The sequence below is a fragment of the Mobula birostris genome, chromosome 12 (assembly GCF_030028105.1).
Source record: "Mobula birostris isolate sMobBir1 chromosome 12, sMobBir1.hap1, whole genome shotgun sequence".
Lineage (NCBI taxonomy): Eukaryota > Metazoa > Chordata > Chondrichthyes > Myliobatiformes > Myliobatidae > Mobula > Mobula birostris.
In genome coordinates this window covers 15,388,270-15,408,370 of record NC_092381.1, presented here as the reverse complement: position 1 = coordinate 15,408,370, position 20,101 = coordinate 15,388,270, and the positions used below count along the sequence as shown (strand labels likewise).

The following is a 20,101-nucleotide window of genomic DNA, read 5'->3' as shown; positions in this document are numbered from 1 at the left end:
TCATTTAATGATAATGCAGGTGTGATGGATTAAATATCTTATGTACCTCGCTATAATACAGAATGAAACATTCCAAGTTTCCAGGCCTCGCTGTTCTTTCATTGGAAACATTCAAAAATAAAACTACTATTAAGGTTTCAGTCCAGACTCCATGGGCTATTCTCTCAGTCCATCGCTGCAAGTCAGCTAGTTCATTCCTTAGTCCTACACCCTTCCCTCGCACTGTCTACTACCCCACCCTATAACCACGTTTCCCTCCCATACTCTACCACCACATCACCTACTCTCAAATACTTCCCCTGCGACGCTCTCCTGCCTGCATATCCTCTCTCGCAGTGCTTCCTCTCCTACATCTTTCCCATCCAGAAGCCCTCACATCACCTCGCTACAAAAACCTCTCTACTCATGCTACCGCTCCACCTGCCTCCAAAAGCCTTCTCACTCTCCCGAGATCCCTCCATCAATACCCTTCCTACCCAAATCAAACCCCTAGCTTCCCCTTCCCTCTCCCAATGACGTCTCCCCCAACGCACCCTCTCTTCCCCCCTCCTGCCTCTCCTCACTTTGACTTCTCCTCCCAGTAATAATTCCCCTCCTTTTCTTTTCTAGCCCGCACAAACCCTGGCTCGGATCCCTCCAGGTAATCTGACCACCGGAATGTTTGGTCCTCCCGCATTGAAGGAAACACACGGCCCCGGAGCGCACTGCGTACATCAGCCAGCATTCAACTCCGCTCCGCACCGCCCCCGGGCCCTGCAATCTGCGGGCAGCCAATCGGCAGCGGCGCCCGGCGTCAGGCAACAGCGGCTTCCAAACACTGTTCGTCTCCCTGGCACCGGGACCAGCGCTCCCTTCCCGGGCTGAGTCGGCAGGAAGAGAGGCAAGGTAAGGGAGAGGAATGTGTGGAAGGATGGATGAATGAAGGAGGAGGAGGAGACTGGATGGTCGGAAGTTAGCGACGGGGGTTGAGGGGAAATGGAGCTGGTGTTTGGGGACGAGGGGAAAGGGATTGGAGGGGGGAGTGAGAGGCGGAGGTTGGAGTTAGGGGCAAGGTGGTTAGGAGAGAGGAGAGGCGAGAGGGCAGAATGTTGGCAGAAGGAGTAGAAGGTTGGGGGCGAGGTAAGGAAGGGGAGGAGGGAGAAAGTTGGAGGAAGGAATAGGAAGTTGGAGGTGTGGTGAGGGGTTTGAAGGATGGGTCAAGTGGAAGGAGGATGGGGAAGGAGTGAGGGGCTTGGAGGATGCTGTAAGTAGGAAGGGAATTATAAGGTGGTTGAAGACTGAATGATCTAAGTCATAGTGAGCTAACCAGCGCACTAAATCTGATCACTTACTCCTTTATTTCTAATTACACAGAATATCTGTGTTTTGCTGAATGAACTCAAATTGACCTAAAACCAAGTTATGTTTAGCTTATGTCCGTTTCTGTAGTTTGAGCAAAGAGAGCAAAGCTAAGCCTATAACTAAATCAGTAAGCGTTGGACTCAGCAATATCAGAAGAAGTGAGTTTCATGACTTTCATCAAGGATGGAGAAGGTACAGCAGCAGGTGAGCCAGTATACATGACGGAGAACATCGATGAAAACACCAGCGGATATACTTCAGTAGGAGTTTGAAGAGATTTGCTATGTCACCAAAGACTCTTGCCAGTTTCTACAGATATACCATGAAGAGCATTCTGACTGGTTGCATCACCATCTGATATGGAGTCTCCAATGTACAGGATTGTCAGAGGGTTGTATCCAGCCAGTACAAGCCTCCCCACCATCAAGGACATCATCAAAAGGCAATGCCACAGGAAAGTGACATCCATCATGAAGGACCCTCACCATCTAGCTCATGCCCTCATCTCAATACCTCCGGGCTGGAGGTACCTGAAAGTGCACACTCAACATTTTAGTAACAGCTTTTTCCTCTGCTGTAAGATTTCTGATTGACCTATGAACTTGGGAACACACCCTCAATATTCCTCTTGCAATACTTGACTTTATTTATTTATGTATGTACTTTTTATTGTAACTCGTGCAAGATCTGTACTACTGCCACAAAAAAAAAACAAATTTCACAACTTATGCCATTGACAATGAACCTGAATCTGATTCTGAATTGGTTACTTCCATCTGAATCATAGATATGTTTCAATTTGCTGGTGAACGCAGCAGGCCAGGCAGCATCTGCCTGGCCTGCTGCGTTCACCAGCAACTTTTATGTGTGTTGCTTGAAATTCCAGCATCTGCAGATTTCCTTGTGTTTATGTTTCAATTTGTTGGTAAGGATCAAAGTCAGGTCGGTGGGGTTGCCTGAAAGGTCAGCATAGACATGTGAACTGCAGGACTTTCAAAGACTTTGGACAGGAAAAGAAAACGGGAGACAATAAGATTGTTGATGCTTGCGTTCTTGCAACCATTTCATCTTCTGGGACAAAGGTAATGGCAGGTTTAGAGAGTTGACATAGCAGGAGGAGAACTATTAATAAAGTGGTTTCATCTAACATGCAAGAACACAATAAGCTGCTAAAAGAGCATCAGACCCTGACACAGTGTCTCAAGCCAAATCTTCATCAAATTCCTTTTGCCTCCACAGAAGCTGCTTGACCAAATGAATTCTTCCCAGCACTTTGTTCTCTTCCTCCAGATTCCAGCATCTGCAGACTCTTGGTTCTCTAACTATCCTGAAGGTCTGAAAGAAATGATTAAGTGATTACATGATAAAACAAACACCCTACAAGATCATAATACCTAAATATGTCAGAATATTACTACAATACACCAGATTTACAGTATAGCACAATTAGCTGTTTCATAAAATTATTTTCAATATTTTAGGTATTTTAATTATGCATACTGTATTTACTGCTTACTAAAGCAAGCATAATTTCTATTACCGGTTGAAAGCAAAGACTTTTTTAAAATCTGATTTTTTTTTTAAATTCTAGGGTTTGAGGCCTAGTGTTCAGGGTCCTGACACTGGCGAGTCTGGAGTTCAAGGCAAGTGTTCACTGATCAGCAGGTCCTGGGGTTGATACCATCGATCAAGACCTGAGAATCAAATTTGAACTCCAAAGGTTGAGGCCTGTTGGCTAAAGCCCAAAGTCTGCAAATCTTTGCGAGTCTGCTGGGTTAGTCGAAGCCCCAGTGTCCGCGAGTCCGAATCAGAGGGTCTTTCCTGGAGTTGGAAGACAGTGTATGTATGTGGGAGGGACAAACAAAACTTGTTTTGCTGGTGTTGTTTTGTTGTTTGTTGTGTTCTGTTTTGCTATGATCTGTCTTGTTCTGCTGAGCATCGTGGGCATTCTGTGCTGGTGCCGGAACGCATAGTGATACTTACGAGCTGCCCCAAGCGTACCACCAGGTGTGTTAGTTGTTAATGCAAAGGTCGCATTTGACTATATGTTTTGATGCTGCATAACAACAAATTTCTCAGCATATGCCAGTGATAATAAACTTGATTCTGATTCAGATTCTGATAAATAAACTTGAATCTTGAATCATTATCTTTCCTATTGAAATTTCTTTAGGATGAAGTCAAGACCATCTTTGCCTACAGTCAATGTCTATCTGAATGAAGCTACTCCTGTTCGTGTTCATATTCAGAAACCCAAACTGTTGCCTTCTTTTGTGGAGGTAGGTAAAAATGATGTTAATCACTTAACATGATTGGTACCTGATAATTATTTGGAGAAAGTCTTGGCTGGAAGGGGTTGATGGAAGTTTTTGTATATGGCATGTTGTGGCGATTTGAAATGTACTGTCTATAAAGAATGAGAGTAGCAGATTAAATAGCAAAGTATAAAAGAGAATTAGATAATCAATTAAAACAGAAGTAACTGCTGAAGGATGGCATAATGGGAGCTGACCTGGACATTATGGATTAAATGTTTGTCTCCTATGCAATATCATTCTAGTAATCTAAATTTTCCTATTGGCACATAGATGAAAGAAAAAGGCCTAGATAGAGTAGACATGGAGAGGATGTTCAGTATAGTGGAGGTGTCTAGCTCCAGAGGGTACAGCCTCAGAATAGAAGGACATCACCTTGGAACAGAAATGAAGAAGAATTTCTTAAGCCAGAGGGTGGTGAATCTGTGGAATTCATTGCCACAGATGGCTGTGGAGGGAGAGTCATTGAGTATATTTAAAGTGGAAGTTGATAGGTCCTTAATTATCAAGGGCATTAAAGGTTACAAGGAGAAGAAACAAGAATGGGGTTGAGAAGAATAATAAATCAGCCATGATGCAATAGTGGAACAGGCTGGATGGGCCAAATGGCCTAATTCTGCTCCTATGTCTTACGGTGTTATGGGAGAGAAGGGCGAGATTGATATTAGAGTAGGTTAAAAGGTTGGCAGAACATCGTGGGTGGAAGGGTATGTTGTGTTACACCTTTACCAAAATACTAAATGGGGGTGAGTGATAAGGAGATAAGGATAAAGAAGAAAGAAATACTTGCTCTTGTGTGTTACCTTTCATTTTCATTCCAGGACAACCCCAACAGCTTTACCATCAGCTATTCAGAGGCACAGTCATTGTTAAGTGTCTAGGAGATGCAGTAGTCAGTTTCTTTCACGGGAAGCTCCCACAAATACCTCGCTGAAGATGACCCAATTATTTATTTTAGTAATCTAAGTTAAAGGATAAATATTACCACATATAATAATAGAGATGTTTTACCTCTCCTTCAAGTTAGTGGCAAAGGAGTTTTGACTTCTACTCGACAGAAGATAGAATGCCTTGGTTTAATTATTAAACTTTAATACATCATCAGAAAAGCCACCTTTCCCAATGGCTCCTTCGCTCCTTAAAGACCTGGCTCCGAATCTTCTGGACCACAATTTCTCGTCCTTGACTTTCTTGCCAATCTAAATAGTGTCTCTGTATCCACCGTGGGTTCCATACCGAGGGTATTTTCTCCCAGTTATACAGATGTCCAGAAGAAAGCTGTCAGCTGAGTCAGCAAAATGGACAAAGTCTCAGAAAAGGAAAACTAATGATTGCCGCAAATCCAAAACTTTCCTGTGGAGTCAAAATTGCAAACAGAAAGTAAGTTAGAAAATCAAATTATTCTTTCCATGTAAGCAAAGGCAAAAATAGATTGTGCATCTATTTTGAAAATTTATATGAAAATGAAAACAAAAGTTTGTGGAAATATATTTTTGAGGGTGATGATTCTGGTCTAATTTGAAACATAGAAAACCTACAGCACAATACAGGCCCTTCGGTCCACAATGTTGTGCCAAATATGTACTTATTTTAGAAATTACCTAGGGTTACCTATAGCCCTCTATTTTTCTAAGCTCCTTGTACCTATCCAAGAGTCTCTTAAAAGACCCTATTGTATCCGCCTCCACCACCGTTGCCGGCAGCCCATTCCACGTACTCATCACTCTGCGTAAAACAAAAAACTTACCCCTGACGTCTCCTCTGTACCTACTTCCAAGCACCTTAAAACTGTGCCCTCTCGTGTCAGCCATTTCAGCTCTGGGGAAAAAGCCTCTGACTATCCACACAATCAATGCCTCTCATCATCTTACACACCTCTGTCAGGTCACCTCCATTCCTCCATCACTCCAAGGAAAAAAGACCGAGTTCACTCAACCTATTCTCATAAGGCATGCTCCCCAATGCAGGTAACATCCTTGTAAATCTCCTTTGCACCCTTTCTATAGTTTCCACATCCTTCCTGTAGTGAGGTGACCAGAACTGAGCACAGTACTCCAAGTGTAGTCTGACCAGGGTCCTGTATAAATGTAACATTACCTCTTGGCTCTTAAACTCAATCCCACGGTTGATGAAGGCCAATGCACCGTATGCTTTCTTAACCACAGAGTCAACCTGCGCAGCAGCTTTGAGTTTTCTATGGACTCGGACCCCAAATCCTTCTGATCCTCCACACTGCCGAGAGTCTTACCATTAATATTATAATCTGCCATCATATTTGACCTACCTATATTTGTGGACACGTGGCCAAGTGATTAAGGCATTGGACTAGCAACCTGAAGGTCATGAGTTCGAGCCCCAGCCAAGGCAACATGTGTTGTGTCCTTGAGCAAGGCACTTAATCACACACTGCTCTGCGATGACACTGGTGCCAAGCTGTATGGGTCCTAATGCCCCTCCCTTGGACAACATTGGTGTCATGGAGAGGGGAGACTTGCAGCATGGGCAACTGCTGGTCTTCCATACAACCTTGACCAGGCCTGCACCCTGGAGATTGAAGACTTTCCAGGTGCAGATCCATGGTCTCGCAAGACTAACGGATGCTTTAATTAATGACCTACCAAAGTGAACCACCTCACACTTAACTGGGTTGAGCTCCACCTCCCACTTCTCAGCCCAGTTTTGCAACCTATCGATGTCCCGCTGTAACCTCTGACAGTCCTCCACACTATCCACAACACCCCCAACCTTTGTGTCATCAGCAAATTTACCAACCCATCCCTCCACTTCCTCATCCAAGTCATTCATAAAAATCATGAAGAAAGGGATCCCAGAACAGATTCTGAGGCACACCACTAGTCACCGATTTCCATGCAGAATATGACCTGTCTACACTCAATCTTTGTCTCCTGTGGGCAGGCCAGTTCTGGATCCACAAAGCAAGGTCCCATGCCTCCTTACTTGCTCAACAAGCCTTGCTAGTTGTGCTAATTACTTGTTAATTGGAATGAAATTTAATACATAAATTTCATAGAGAATTGTGTAGCATGGAATCATGCCCTCTAGTCCAATTCATCCATGCTGACCATGGTATCCACCAATCTAGCTCTGCAATTGGCCTGTATCCTTCTCAACCTCTCTGTTCATGTGCTTATCCAACTATTTTCAATGTTGTTATTGTACCTGCCATGAGCACTTTATCTGGCAGCTTGTCAATGTACACACCAACCTCTGCTTGACGAAGTTGTCCATCAGGTCCTTTCATATCTTCCCTCTCACCTCAGACCAATGCCCTTTTAGTTCCTTTTCCAATGGAAAAGCCTATGTGCTTTCTATATGATTTTATGCACCTCTCAGTTTCCTATATTCCAAGGAATAAAGTCCTAACCTGCATTACCTCTCCCTATAACTCAGACAGTTGAATCCTGGCTGAATCCTCGTAAATCTCGTCTACCCTCTTTCCCGTTTAATAATGGCTTTTGTATTACAGAGTGGCAAAAATTGTGCACAGTACTCCAAGTGTGATCCCACCAACATCTTACACCACTGCAATATAATGTTCCCGCTTGTAAGCTCAGTGCCTTTGACTGATGAGAGCCTTCTTCACTTCTTAACCACTATGTCAACCTGCGCTGCCGCTATCAGTGAACAACATACCTGTACATCTAAGTTCATCTACTCTGCAACATTCTCTTTATATTATACTCTCTGAATTACATCCAGGATGTTTCCAGTGCGTTAAATTAGTAAATCCTGAGCAAATTTACAGTACTGTGCAGAAGTCTTAGGCACATGAAAAAAAAATTATGTAAAGCAAAGATACTTTCAAAAATAATGACCACCCTTTGCCTTTAAAACTGTATCAATCCTCTTTGGTACACTGTCATGCAGTTTTATAAGAAAATGGTCTGGTAGGTTGTTCCAAGCATCTTCTGCAGACTTTGATTGTTTCATTTGCTTCTGTCTCTCCAGGTATGTTGAGATCAGGATTCATCTGAAACCATATAAAAAATCTGGTCTGCCTAAGATTTTTGCACAGTACTGTATGTCAAATACTAGACAGCATAGACATAGTATAGAGGTGCTTTGAGGAAGAATTTTATTTTATCCCAAGTTTGGTTGGAATTGGGAATGTAGAGACAGATGCTCTGTTATCCTTTAGGAAGTAATTAAAAGGGCAGTGGATTGCCAAGGCAAAGGCAGTTATGGATCAAGTGCTGGTAAATTGGATTAGCATAGATTGCTTGCTTCATTCTCAGCATGGGCATGGTGGATCAAAGAGTATGTTTCTGTGCTCTATGTCTTTGGAACTGGATTGTATAGTCCAATTTACATGAAATAGTCTTCAATTGTGAAGAATGCTATTTGATAAATTATTGTATTTTTCATATTAATCCTTCATGAAGCAGAAACTACAAAATTTGTTTTATTGAACTTCCTAATAATCATGTGAGAGTACACTGATCCAGAAAGTCTTTGTGATGGCATTGGGTTTCTGACTGCAAAGTTCTAAACTTAAACGAAGATCTTAAGCGCTATCTGATAGCTAGCTATGGTCTCATTATTACAGAGAGGTTATACTGTAACTGCCTACCCTTGCAAGACTAGTTCACTTCCCTGCGGTGAATTTAGCTCCCAACACCCATTATTTGAGCAGTGGGTACCCCCTCCCTTCCAAGGAAGAGATACATCCAACTAGCAATGTAATTTAAGCACAGTTCATTTATTTTTAATGATACAAGCAGAAAGATGAACTAGAAAAACTCATACTCTCTGTAAAGATTAAGGAGAGCGAACCTAGAGGAAGACCTCAGCTTAAGTACATCAAAAGCCCAGCCAGGTCGCTACACATCGAGGAAATGGAAATCATCCAAAGAACGAGGGGTAGATCTATATGGAAAACCATGGTCACCAACGTCCGCATCTAATATGGTACCTAGACAGACAGACAGATACAAGATTAAATCCAGACAAAATTCTTAAAACACATTGAAAGCTCACAGAGATTTTCTATCTTATAAAAGACTTCCAAGTTACATTTGATTTCTAAAACACAAATGATTTCCAATACATAGGTACTTTTCCTATAAGATAAGGTGACATACCAATGAGTTGTAGACAAACAAATTGTCTGTCGCAGAAATCAAGGCAGAAGAATGGATTCTCGTCATCCCATCTTTTTGTCATTCATCTTATTGATCCCTGACTGTTCCTAATAAGCCTGACAGCTCTCTTCATTTACAGTTTTTTCTGCCACTAGGTGATTAGCATATGATATTTTTTTCAATAACCTTTTACACAAACAATCTAAAAACAGCTGGAGACAGAGTTCCCAGTTACCTACAACTAACGCTGAAAGCTGACTCTCTGAATACAGAAACCTACCATCTACTAATAGATCACAAACAAGAGAAAATTCAAGCAACACGCACAAAATGCTGGAGGAATTCAGCAGGGCAGGCAACCCCTCGGGAAAAGGGTACAGTCGACGTTTTAGGCCAAAACCCTTCTGTGTGACTATTTGATGTGCTAAGTGATAGTATCAATCTGGTCTGCAAGCTTCCTTGAACTAAGTAACTTAACCAACTTTGTCTAGTTTGAGCAAGCCAATTAAAATTAAAATAATCCCAGTTGCCTTACACTGCATTTCCTAAGCAACCAGCTCTGTGTTGGCCACTATTCTGTGTACTACAGATAGTCCTACTTGTTTGCAAAGCTCTCCTTTTAACTTCAGACTGATCATTGCTTGCTATTTACGTTAAGAACTGTGTATGACAAGAAGCTGAACAAACAATATTGGTTGGCAGTTTGCCTTACTCAAAAACAACTCTTTGATCCCTATAAGTGTCAGCTGAGCGAGGCAAAAAAGGCCAAGTGGCCCTGGAGAGTGAATATCCATCACAGCGGGGATACACTTGACCAAGACTAGAACTGGGACGAAGTTAAAGATAAGCTTTATTTGTCACATGTACATCAAAGCATACAGTTTTCTGCATCTTTTTGCATCAAGAATCAACACAATCCAAGGAAACCATGTTTTAGGCACCAACAGAACATACCCACAAATTACTAACTCGTATGGTTTTGGAATGTGAGAGAAAACCGAAGCACCCAAAGGAAGTCCTAATTAATTATAATTATTGCATTGACAGGAAGACAAATACATGAGAAAGCAACAATCTGGTCAAATAAAAGAAAAATATCATAATATTTAGAGCATAGAGGCATATCATTTGAGTCCAAAAGTTACTGTTGGTGCTGATAGCCCACATGAGCAATATCTCACTTTCAAGAACAATTCATCTCATGTTTTCAATATCGATTGTTTACTTATTTATATTTGCATTTACACAGTGTGTTGTCTTCTGTACTCCAGTTGAACACTCTAATTGGGTGGTCTTTCATTTATTCTGTTATAGTAACTATTTAATAGATTAATTGAGAATGCCCACAAAAAAAAATCTCGGGGTTCTCCGTGGTGACGTACATGTGCTTTGAAAATCAAATTTACTTTGAACTTTGGTGAACGCAACAGGCCAGGCAGCATCTATAGGAAGAGGTACAGTCGACGTTTCAGGCCGAGACCCTTCGTCAAGACTAACTGAAGGAAGAGCTAGTAAGAGATTTGAAAGTGGGAGGGGGAGGGGAGATCTGAAATGATAGGAGAAGACAGGATGGGGAGGGATGGAGCCAAGAGCTGGACAGTTGATTGGCAAAAGGGATATGGGAGGATCATGGGACAGGAGGCCTAGGGAGAAAGAAAAGGGGTGGGGGGGGAGGCTAGAGGATGGGCAAGGGGTATAGTGAGAGGGACAGAGGGAGAAAAAGGAGAGAGAAAAAGAATGTGTGTATATAAATAACGGATGGGGTACGAGGGGGAGGTGGGGCATTAGCGGAAGTTAGAGAAGTCAACGTTCATGCCATCAGGTTGGAGGCTACCCAGACGGAATATAAAGTGTTGTTCCGCCAACCTGAGTGTGGCTTCATCTTTATAGTACAGGAGGCCATGGATAGACATGTCAGAATGGGAATGGGACATGAAATTAAAATGTGTGGCCTCTGGGAGATCCTGCTTTCTCTGGCGGACAGAGCATAGGCGTTCAGCGAAACGATCTCCCAGTCTGCGTTGGGTCTCGCCAATATATAGAAGGCCACATCGGGAGCACCGGACGCAGTATATCACCCCAGCCGACTCACAGGTGAAGTGTTGCCTCACCTGGAAGGACTGTTTGGTGCCCTGAATGGTAGTGAGGGAGGAAGTGTAAGGGCATCTGTAGCACTTGTTCCACTTACAAGGGTAAGTGCCAGGAGGGAGATTGGTGGGGAGGGATGGGGGGAGACGAATGGACAAGGGAGTCGCATAGGGAGCGATCCCTGGGAAAAGCGGGGGGGGGGGGGAGGGAAAGATGTGCTTCGTGGTGGGATTCCGTTGGAGGTGGCGGAAGTTACAGAGAATTATGTGTTGGACCCGGAGGCTGGTGGGGTGGTAAGTGAGGACAAAGGGAACCCTATTCCTAGTGGGGTGGCGGGAGGATGGAATGAGAGCAGATGTGCGTGAGATGGGGGAGATGCGTTTGAGCGAAGAATTGATGGTGGAGGAAGAGAAGGCCCTTTCTTTAAAAAAGGAGGACATCTCCCTCATCCTGGAATGAAAAGCCTCATCCTGAGAGCAGATGCGGCGGAGACGGAGGAATTGCGAAAAGGGGATGGCATTTTTGCAAGAGACAGGGTGAGAAGAGGAATAGTCCAGATAGCTGTGAGAGTCAGTAGGCTTATAGTAGACATCCATAGATAAGCTGTCTCCAGAGATAGAGACAGAAAGATCTAGAAAGGGGAGGGAGGTGTCGGAAATGGACCAGGTAAACTTGAGGGCAGGGTGAAAGTTGGAGGCAAAGTTAATGAAGTCAATGAGCTCAGCATGCGTGCAGGAAGCAGCACCAATGCAGTCGTCGATGTAACGAAGGAAAAGTGGGGGACAGATACCAGTATAGGTTTGGAACATAGATTGTTCCACAAACCCAACAAAAAGGTAGGCATAGCTAGGACCCATACGGGTGCCCATGGCTACACCTTTAGTTTGGAGGAAGTGGGAGGAGCCAAAGGAGAAATTATTAAGAGTAAGGACTAATTCCGCTAGACGGAGCAGAGTGGTGGTAGAGGGGAACTGGTTAGGTCTGGAATCCAAAAAGAAGCGGAGAGCTTTGAGACCTTCCTGATGGGGGATGGAAGTATATAGGGACTGGACTTCCATGGTGAAAATAAAGTGGTGGGGGCCAGGGAACTTAAAATCATCGAAAAGTTTCAGAGCGTGAGAAGTGTCATGAACATAGGTAGGAAGGGATTGAACAAGGGGGGGATAAAACAGTGTCGAGGTATGCAGAAATGAGTTCGGTGGGGCAAGAGCAAGCTGAGACAATGGGTCTACCAGGACAGGCAGGTTTGTGGATCTTGGGTAGGAGGTAGAAACGCGAAGTGCGAGGTGTGGGAACTATAAGGTTGGTAGCAGTGGATGGGAGATCCCCTGAGCGGATAAAGTTGGTGATGGTGTGGGAGACAATGGCATGGTGCTCCTTAGTGGGGTCATGATCGAGGGGTAAATAAGAGGAGGTATCCGTGAGTTGTCGCTGTGGCTCGGCAAGGTAGAGGTCAGTGCGCCAGACTACAACAGCACCCCCCTCATCGGCGGGTTTTATAGTAAGGTTAGTATTGGTGCGGAGGGAGTGGAGAGCAGAGCATTCAGAAGGAGTGAGGTTGGAATGGGAACAAGGTGCGGTGAAGTCGAGGTGGTTGATGTCCTATCCTCTTATTTACCCCTCGATCATGACCATTTTGCCAATCAACTGTCCAGCTCCTGGCTCCATTCCTCCCCCTCCCGTCTTCTATCATTTTGGATCTCCTCCTCCCCCTCCTACTTTCAAATCTCTTACTAGCTCTTCTTTCAGTTAGTCCTGACGAAGGGTCTCGGCCCGAAACGTCGACTGTACCTCTTCCTATAGATGCTGCCTGGCCTGCTGCGTTCACCAGCAACTTTTATGTGTGTTGCTTGAAATTCCAGCATCTGCAGATTTCTTCATGTTTACTTTGAACTTTCCTCTTGTTATGTTCCTTTTCATCTTGCTGTGATTTAAACATTGCTATTCAGTGTAGCTGCCCTTAATGTCAATGTCCCATAATCAAAACCAGAGGACAGAGAAATGTCTCCTGAATTGATTTGTTGAAAGTTCTCTTTAATTTAGTATCCTCAATTAATAAGATGGTATGGTACTGCAGTGGTCAGCACAATGCCTTACACTGTCAGCAATCACCGATCGGGGGTTCAATTCCCACTGTTGCCTGCAAGGAGTTAATACGTTCTCCCCCAGAACTCATGGGTTTCCTCCAGCTGTTCCAATTTTGTCACACATTCGAAAGATATACAGGTTCGTGTCAGTGAGTTGTGGACACTTGAAAGCATGGCAACCCTTGCTTCCCGCACTCCGTCAATGCAAACAATGCATTTCACTGTATATTTCAATGTACATGAACCTAGTTTAATACTTGTACACTAACCTAGTTTAATACTTAATCTGAGAATTTTTTCATGTGAATACTTTGAGTATATGGGAAACTATATTATTGTTTAATTGGAGTATTTTCTTAGCACACTTGAATGTATTTTTAAGAGGGTGCAAAATACAGTAAATTCTAATATTTATAATTTTTAATTAAAATTGCATTGCGCATGATTCATATAATATTTATCACTTTAAAATTCAGAGACCAGCATAAGCTCTTAAAGCCACTCCTGGCAGGATGGAAAAGATAGAAAAGGATAGAAAACACTTTACCATTCCAGTAATGCAAGCTTTAATGAGGAAGCAAATATTTGTGAGCAAATGAATCAGTGTGGGCAGCAGATTGACAGAGTAATGGAATACTTGAAACAACTGAAAAATTAAGTATGTTTTGATAATTTTTCATTTTAAAAAATAGATTGATGAGATTCTTGGATAATATTGCCTCAGGTAGTGCTAGCTAATTAGTTGCATTTTCCACTTGAGCCTTTGATTGGAGAATAGTCCCTGATGAAGCATGATGTAATAGCTTGAATCTGAAGGTGTACGGAGCAAAAAGACACCTCAGTATTTGCTGCATAGTAAACAACAAATGTATTGTAAATCATTTGGGGTAATTGACTACATTTGCCTTTGTAACCTCTAAAACAAATGGTTAAAATTTCCCCCACAAAAGCTGAACACATCAAATGAACTACTTGAGGAAGACTTGGACATCTCCAGTAAATCAAAATGCGTGGCTGAAGACTTTGAAGCTGAACAGTCACGAATAAGCAATAAAGATGGAGCTTTCTGGCAGACCTTTGAAAAGTTACAAGAACTGGACTTGAAAGGGTAATTATGTTTGTCTTTTGTGCGATAATGCAATGTAAAAGAGAATGCTTTAAGTTCCAAGTACATTTATTATCAAAGTATGTTCTGTATACTATATACAACTTTCAGATTCATCTCCTTACAGGTAGCCACAAAACAAAGAAACCCAATAGAACCCATTTTTAAAAAAGAAGGCCGTCAAACACCCAATGCGCAGGGGGAAGAAATTGTTCAAGCAATAAAAATAAGCAAATAACATTCAGAACCGAAATCCATGAAAGTGAATCCACAGCCACAAACCCAGCCATTGTTGCAGTTGATTCAGGGGCCTGTTAGTTACAGGCCAACGCAGAGACAAATAAACTTTGCGGTGCAGCGAGCTGAACTGGCCCATCGCTCACCTCTAGCCCCAACGCCCTGACCTTTTCAATCTGGCCTGGCACTTAAATTGTCCAAACCCCTTGTCATTTCTTGTCTTGAACCCAGGTCCTGCCGTTTCAATATCTCTCAGGGCTGGGCTCTGCCGTCTCAATTCGACCTGTACCTGACCTTTCCAATTCAGCCCAGCACTTAAATGGATCAATAAGAAATTAGGTTGTCTGATATTTTAACTAGTATTCAAATAATGCACTCTTTGGTGAGAAACATAAACTCCACAAAAAAAAAAGGAATCTGTTCCAGGATAGTTTAAGATGATAATCTGGCATTCAATTGAAAGGCTCTTAAACAACTGGTAAGAAGAATAATAAATTTTGAGGAGCACTGGAAAATGACTACAGATTTCAAAAGGAGGGAAAGATTGTATGAGTAAACTAAGAAGAAGTAAAATTCCACAGAAAGAAAGTAAAAATAAATGTGTGTGCCTTCAAGGGAACAATAAGGTGGCAAAGTGATTGAACTAATAGCTCCCGCAGAAGCTGTAAAACTGGAGTGGAATGAATAGTGAGAAGCTACTAACGCTGAAACAATTGCACTGGAGAAATTAAAGAACTAAAATAAATCAAACTCCCTGGACCCTGTAGCCTGTGTCCCAGGGGGTCAATAAAAAAGTGGCCAAAGAGAGAGTGGAGACATTAGTGATCATCTTGTGATCTAATAATGGAGAGCTGGGAGGTGATATAGACAGAATGGATCTGATTTGGGACTGTCAGCATAGCTTTGTAATTGGGAAGTCGTGTCTGACAAATCCCTTGGAGTTCTCTGAGAAGGTAACCAAGAGGGTAGTGAAATGGATGTTGTTCATATAGACTTTAGTAAGGTCTTCGCAAGGCCTCTGATGGCAGGTTGTTTTGGATGCATGCGATCCCAGGTGGAGATAGCAGATTGGATTCATAGTTGGCTCATTGGTTGGAAGCAGAGGGCGAAGGGTTGTTTCTCAGTCTGGAGACCTGGGTCTAGTGGTGTGCCAGATAGATTGTTGTTTGTAATTTATATAAATGATTTGGATGTGAAGGTAGAAAGCATAGTTCGTAAGCTTACGGATTAATACTAAGATAGTTGGTGTTATAGGTGGTGCAGAAGAATATGAAAAACTACAAGGGGAGTAGTTATTGATTAGCTAATTACGTGAGCTGAGAACTGGCTTTCAATCCAGGTAAATGTAAAGCATTGCATTTTGGGAGATTAACCTGTATGGGACTTGTATAGTGAATGGTAAGGCTCCTGGTAGTGTTATGGAACTGAGGCACCTGGGAGAGCAAGTGCATAGTTCACTGAAAGTGGGGTCACAGCAGAAAAGTATCTGGCATTCTGGTTTTTATCAATCAGAGCATTGAGTACAAGAGCTGGGGAGTTGTGTTGTAGTTACATAAGACATGGGTGGGGCTGACCTTGGAGTGCAATGTACGGTTTTGGTAAATATTATAGGAAAGACATTATTAAACCAGAAAGAGTACAGAAAAAAATTACCAGGGTGTTGCCTGGACTTAGGGGCCTGAGTACAAGGAGAGGATAGGCAGAAAGTTGTGAATTCAGCCTGCTCCATCATGGGCACTAGCCTCCATAGCATCCAGGACACCTTCAAAAAGTAATGGGAGTAATCCATCATTAAGGACCACCATCACCCAGGTCATGCCCTCTTCTCATTGCCGCCATCAAGGAGGAGGTACAGGAGCATAAAGGCACACACTCAGTGACTCAGGTACAGTTTCTTCCCCTCTACCATCAGATTTCTGAATGGACATTGAACCCATGGACTACTTTTTTGCATGATTTATTTAATTTAACTATTTAACAATGTATATATATTTTAATTCACAATATTGCAATGTACTGCTGCTGCATAACAACAAATTTCACGACATATGCTGGTGTTATTAAACCTGATTCTGGTTTTGATTCTGACTAGGACTTTAATCGCTGAGACATAGGAGATAGAGATATACAAGATCATGAGAGCCATAGACAGGGTGAATGTACTTAGTCAGTTTTCCAGGAATGGGGTGCTAAAAAATCTGAGATATAGATTTAAGATCGGAGGCAAGAGATTTAAAAGGGACATCAGGGACAGCTTCATGTTGGTATTTTGGTCTTTATTGCAAAGGGATTGGTGCACAAATAAGGGATGTCTTCTTTTCAAGGTACAGGGTTTTGGTGAGAACTTTAGAAGGACCATGTTTTGTTTTGATCTCAATACCAAAAGGAAAATGCAGTTGCACCATTGATCAGCTGTATTTAAATCTGTGGTGAAGGATTTGTCTAAAGAGATGAGTTAGACAGAGCTTTATACCTTAAGCTTGGAAAAGTAAGTTTGTGAATGTTGAAAAAGTAACCATCCTTTCCAAACCTGCAGCTTCAGAAAACTGAAACAGTACAATCAGTAGGTGAGATACACAAACACAATTAAAACGGACTGTCTAGTGCACAATATGAAATGTGTTTATTGGTTAAACTTTCAGTCATTTTGGAGTTAATGTGTTACCGACAGGTGTGTGATTTGAATCCTCACTGATGAATCTTTTGTCACTGTTTAGGATGGAAAGAAAAGGTCTTGCTGAAGAGAGCAAGCTGTCAAAGGCATTAAAAGAAGCTGAAGCAACATGCATAGCTGCAGCAAAGCAAGTGGCAACACTAAAGAATTCCATTGCAGAGTTAATGCAGGTGCGCATAAAGTACAACAGGTAACTGAGAAAGCCATTCAGAGTGTCAACTTGTACAGCAAACTACTTGGTACTTGCTGGCTCCATGTGGCTATGACTAAGGCCAATTAAACCACTTGACAGATGAAAGCACGAAAGGCTAGGGATAACTAGTATGTTTCCTTACTTTACAGCTCTGATTAAAGTTTCACTCTCAACTGATCCTGACTTATGACCTAAGTATCTCCGGTATTTTCTGTTTTTATTTTGAATTTTCAGTAGTTCATAGATGGGTGCTGCATAGAAGCTAGGGACATAATTGTACAAGACCGACAGAGTGAGAGGGAAGGAGAGACTAGAGAGGGAGAAGTCTTTGGTGGCAGGAAAAAGGACATTGCAGAATGATGGCTGAGAGAGCATAGACTTGGAGAAGGTGTGAAAAATACAGAAGATGAGTGTATCTGGGAGGATTAGAGTGCGTAGCAAGAGGATGCTGTAGAGATTGCGGGGGCACTAGTAGTAATCTTTCAAGAATCAGTAGATTCCAGTGGACTAGGAAATTGCAAATGTCACTCCACTCTTCGAGAAGGGAGGAAGGTAGAAGAAATGAATTCATAGGGCAATTAACCTGACTTCAATGGTTGGGAGGATGTTGGAGTCCATTATTAAGAACGAGACTTCAGAGTACTTGCATGCACGTGATAAAATAGACCAAAGTCAGCATGGTTTCCATGTTGGTAGAAAGAATAAAGGTGCAAAGTATTTTCTAAACAGGGCAAAAATTCAAAAATCAGAGGTGCAAAGGGACTTGGAAGTCCTTGTGCAGGATTCATAGAAACATAGAAATCTACAGCACATTACAGGCCCTTCAGCCCACAATGTCATGCCAACCATGTAATCTACTCTAGAAACTGCCTAGAATTTCCCTACCGCGTAGCCCTCTATTTTTCTAAGCTCCATGTACCTATCTAAGAGTATCTTAAAAGACCCTATTGTATCCCTCTACCACCTTCACTGACAGTGATAAAATAGACCACCTCTGTGTGGAAAAACTTACCTCGACATCCCCCTTGTACCTACTTCCAAGCAGCCCAAAACTATGCCTCCTTGTGTTAGCCATTTCCGCCATGGGAAAACGCCTACGTGGCAGAAAACATTTCACATGGCTCATTCTCTTGCTCTTCACATACTTGTAGAATGCCTTGGGGTTTTCCTTTATCCTGCTCGCCAAGGCCTTCTCTTGGCCCCTTCTAGCTCTCCTAATTTCATTCTTGAGCTTCTTCCTGGTACCCTTGAAATTTTCTCCAGCTCTAACAGTACCTTCTTTCTTGAACCTTTCATAAGCTTTTCTTTTCATCTTAACAAGATTTTCTACATTCTTTGTACACCACGGTTCTTTTACTCTACCATCTCTTCCCTGCCTCAAAGGAACTCAAATGTTTCCTGAACATTTGCCACATTTCTGCCGTGCATTTCCCTGAGAACATCAGCTCCCATTTTATGTTCCCAAGTTCCTGCCTAACAGCATCATATTTCCCCCACCCCAATTAAATGTTTTCCCAAATTGTCTGCTCCTATCCCTCTCCAGCGCTATGGTAAAGGAGATAGAGTTGTGATCACTACCTCCAAAATGCTCTCCCACCAAGAGATCTGACACCTGACCAAGTTCATTTTCCAATACTAGATCAAATATAGCCTCTCAAGGGATGACTACGCAAGCACGTGGATGTCAGTGATTTAGACTGGCACAAAGTTTAAAAGGAGACAGCTTTACAGAGCGGGCGACAGAGTAGGAGGGCTTTGGTTCAACGGGGTTTTGGTGATAACGGGTCTTTGAAGAATAGAAGCAGGAAGTATATCTGTGAGGCCGGTGTTCTGTACTGGGTGTCAGATGTGGGAAGTGCGGTAGACTCCCAGCCTCCTGGATGGCCTCATCTGCGCCAGGTGCATCGAGTTGCGGTTCCTTAAGGATTGTGTTAGGAAACTGGAGCTGCAGCTCGATGACCTTCGTCTGGTCAGGGAAGGTGAGGAGGTGATAGAGAGGAGCTATAGGCAAGCAGTCACACCAGGGCTTCGGGAGACAGATAAGTGGGTAACAGTCAGGAGAGGGAAGGGAAAGAGGCAGATATTAGAGAGTACCCCAGTGGCTGTCCCCCTTAACAATAAGTACTCCTGTTTCAGTACTGTTGGGGGGAATGGCCTATCTGGGGGAAGCAACAGTGGCCGCACCTCTGGCAGAGAGACTGACCCTGTGGCTCAGAAGAGTAGGGAAAGGAAGAAGGCCGCAGTAATAGGGAACCCCATAGTTAGGGGGTCAGACAGGTGATTCTGTGGATGCAGGAAAGAAACGCGGATGGTAGTTTGCCTCCCAGGTGCCAGGGTCCAGGATGTTTCTGATCGCGTCCACAATATCCTTAAGTGGGAAGATGAACAGCCAGAGGTCATGGTACATAATGGTACCGGTGACATAGGTAGGAAAGGGAGGAGGTCCTGAAAACAGACTACAGGGAGTTAGGAAGGAAGTTGAGAAGCAAGACCTCAAAGATAGTATTCTAGGGATTACTGCCTGTGCCGCGTGACAGTGAGTATAGGAATAGAGTGAGGTGGAGGATGAATTCGTGGCTGAGGGATTAGAGCAGGGGGCAGGGATTCAGATTTCTGAATCATTGGGACCTCTTTTGGGGCAGGCGTGACCTGTACAAAAAGGGCGGGTTGCACTTGAATCCCAAGGGGACGAATATCCTGGTGGGGAGGTTTGCTAAGGTTATTGGAGAGAGTTTAAACTAGAATTGCTGGGGTGTGGGAAACAAACTGAAGAGACGGAGTAAGGCTCACAAATAGAAAAAGCTTGTAGATGGTGCAAGAGGTGATAGAGAAGGGATGCACTCCGACCGATGGTTTGAGATGTGTCTATTTTAATGCAAGGAGTATTATGAACAAAGTGGATGAGCTCAAAGCGTGGATCAGTACTTGGAGCTATTGTGTTATGGCCATTACAGAGACT

At 43.0% G+C, this 20,101-nt stretch overlaps 1 protein-coding gene across 1 annotated transcript in view; it reads left to right on the top strand.

The window, feature by feature from the left end:
• Positions 1-843: 843 nt before the first annotated feature.
• The window catches only part of LOC140206259 (protein BCAP-like), a 79,442-nt gene continuing 60,184 nt past the window's right edge, over positions 844-20,101 (top strand). The window contains exons 1-5 of the mRNA XM_072274586.1: positions 844-885; positions 2,933-3,180; positions 3,515-3,620; positions 13,884-14,041; positions 16,993-17,119. Coding sequence (XP_072130687.1) covers positions 3,516-3,620; positions 13,884-14,041; positions 16,993-17,119 — 390 coding nt within the window. The 5' untranslated portion in view covers positions 844-885; positions 2,933-3,180; position 3,515. The remainder of the gene's footprint in view (positions 886-2,932; positions 3,181-3,514; positions 3,621-13,883; positions 14,042-16,992; positions 17,120-20,101) is intronic.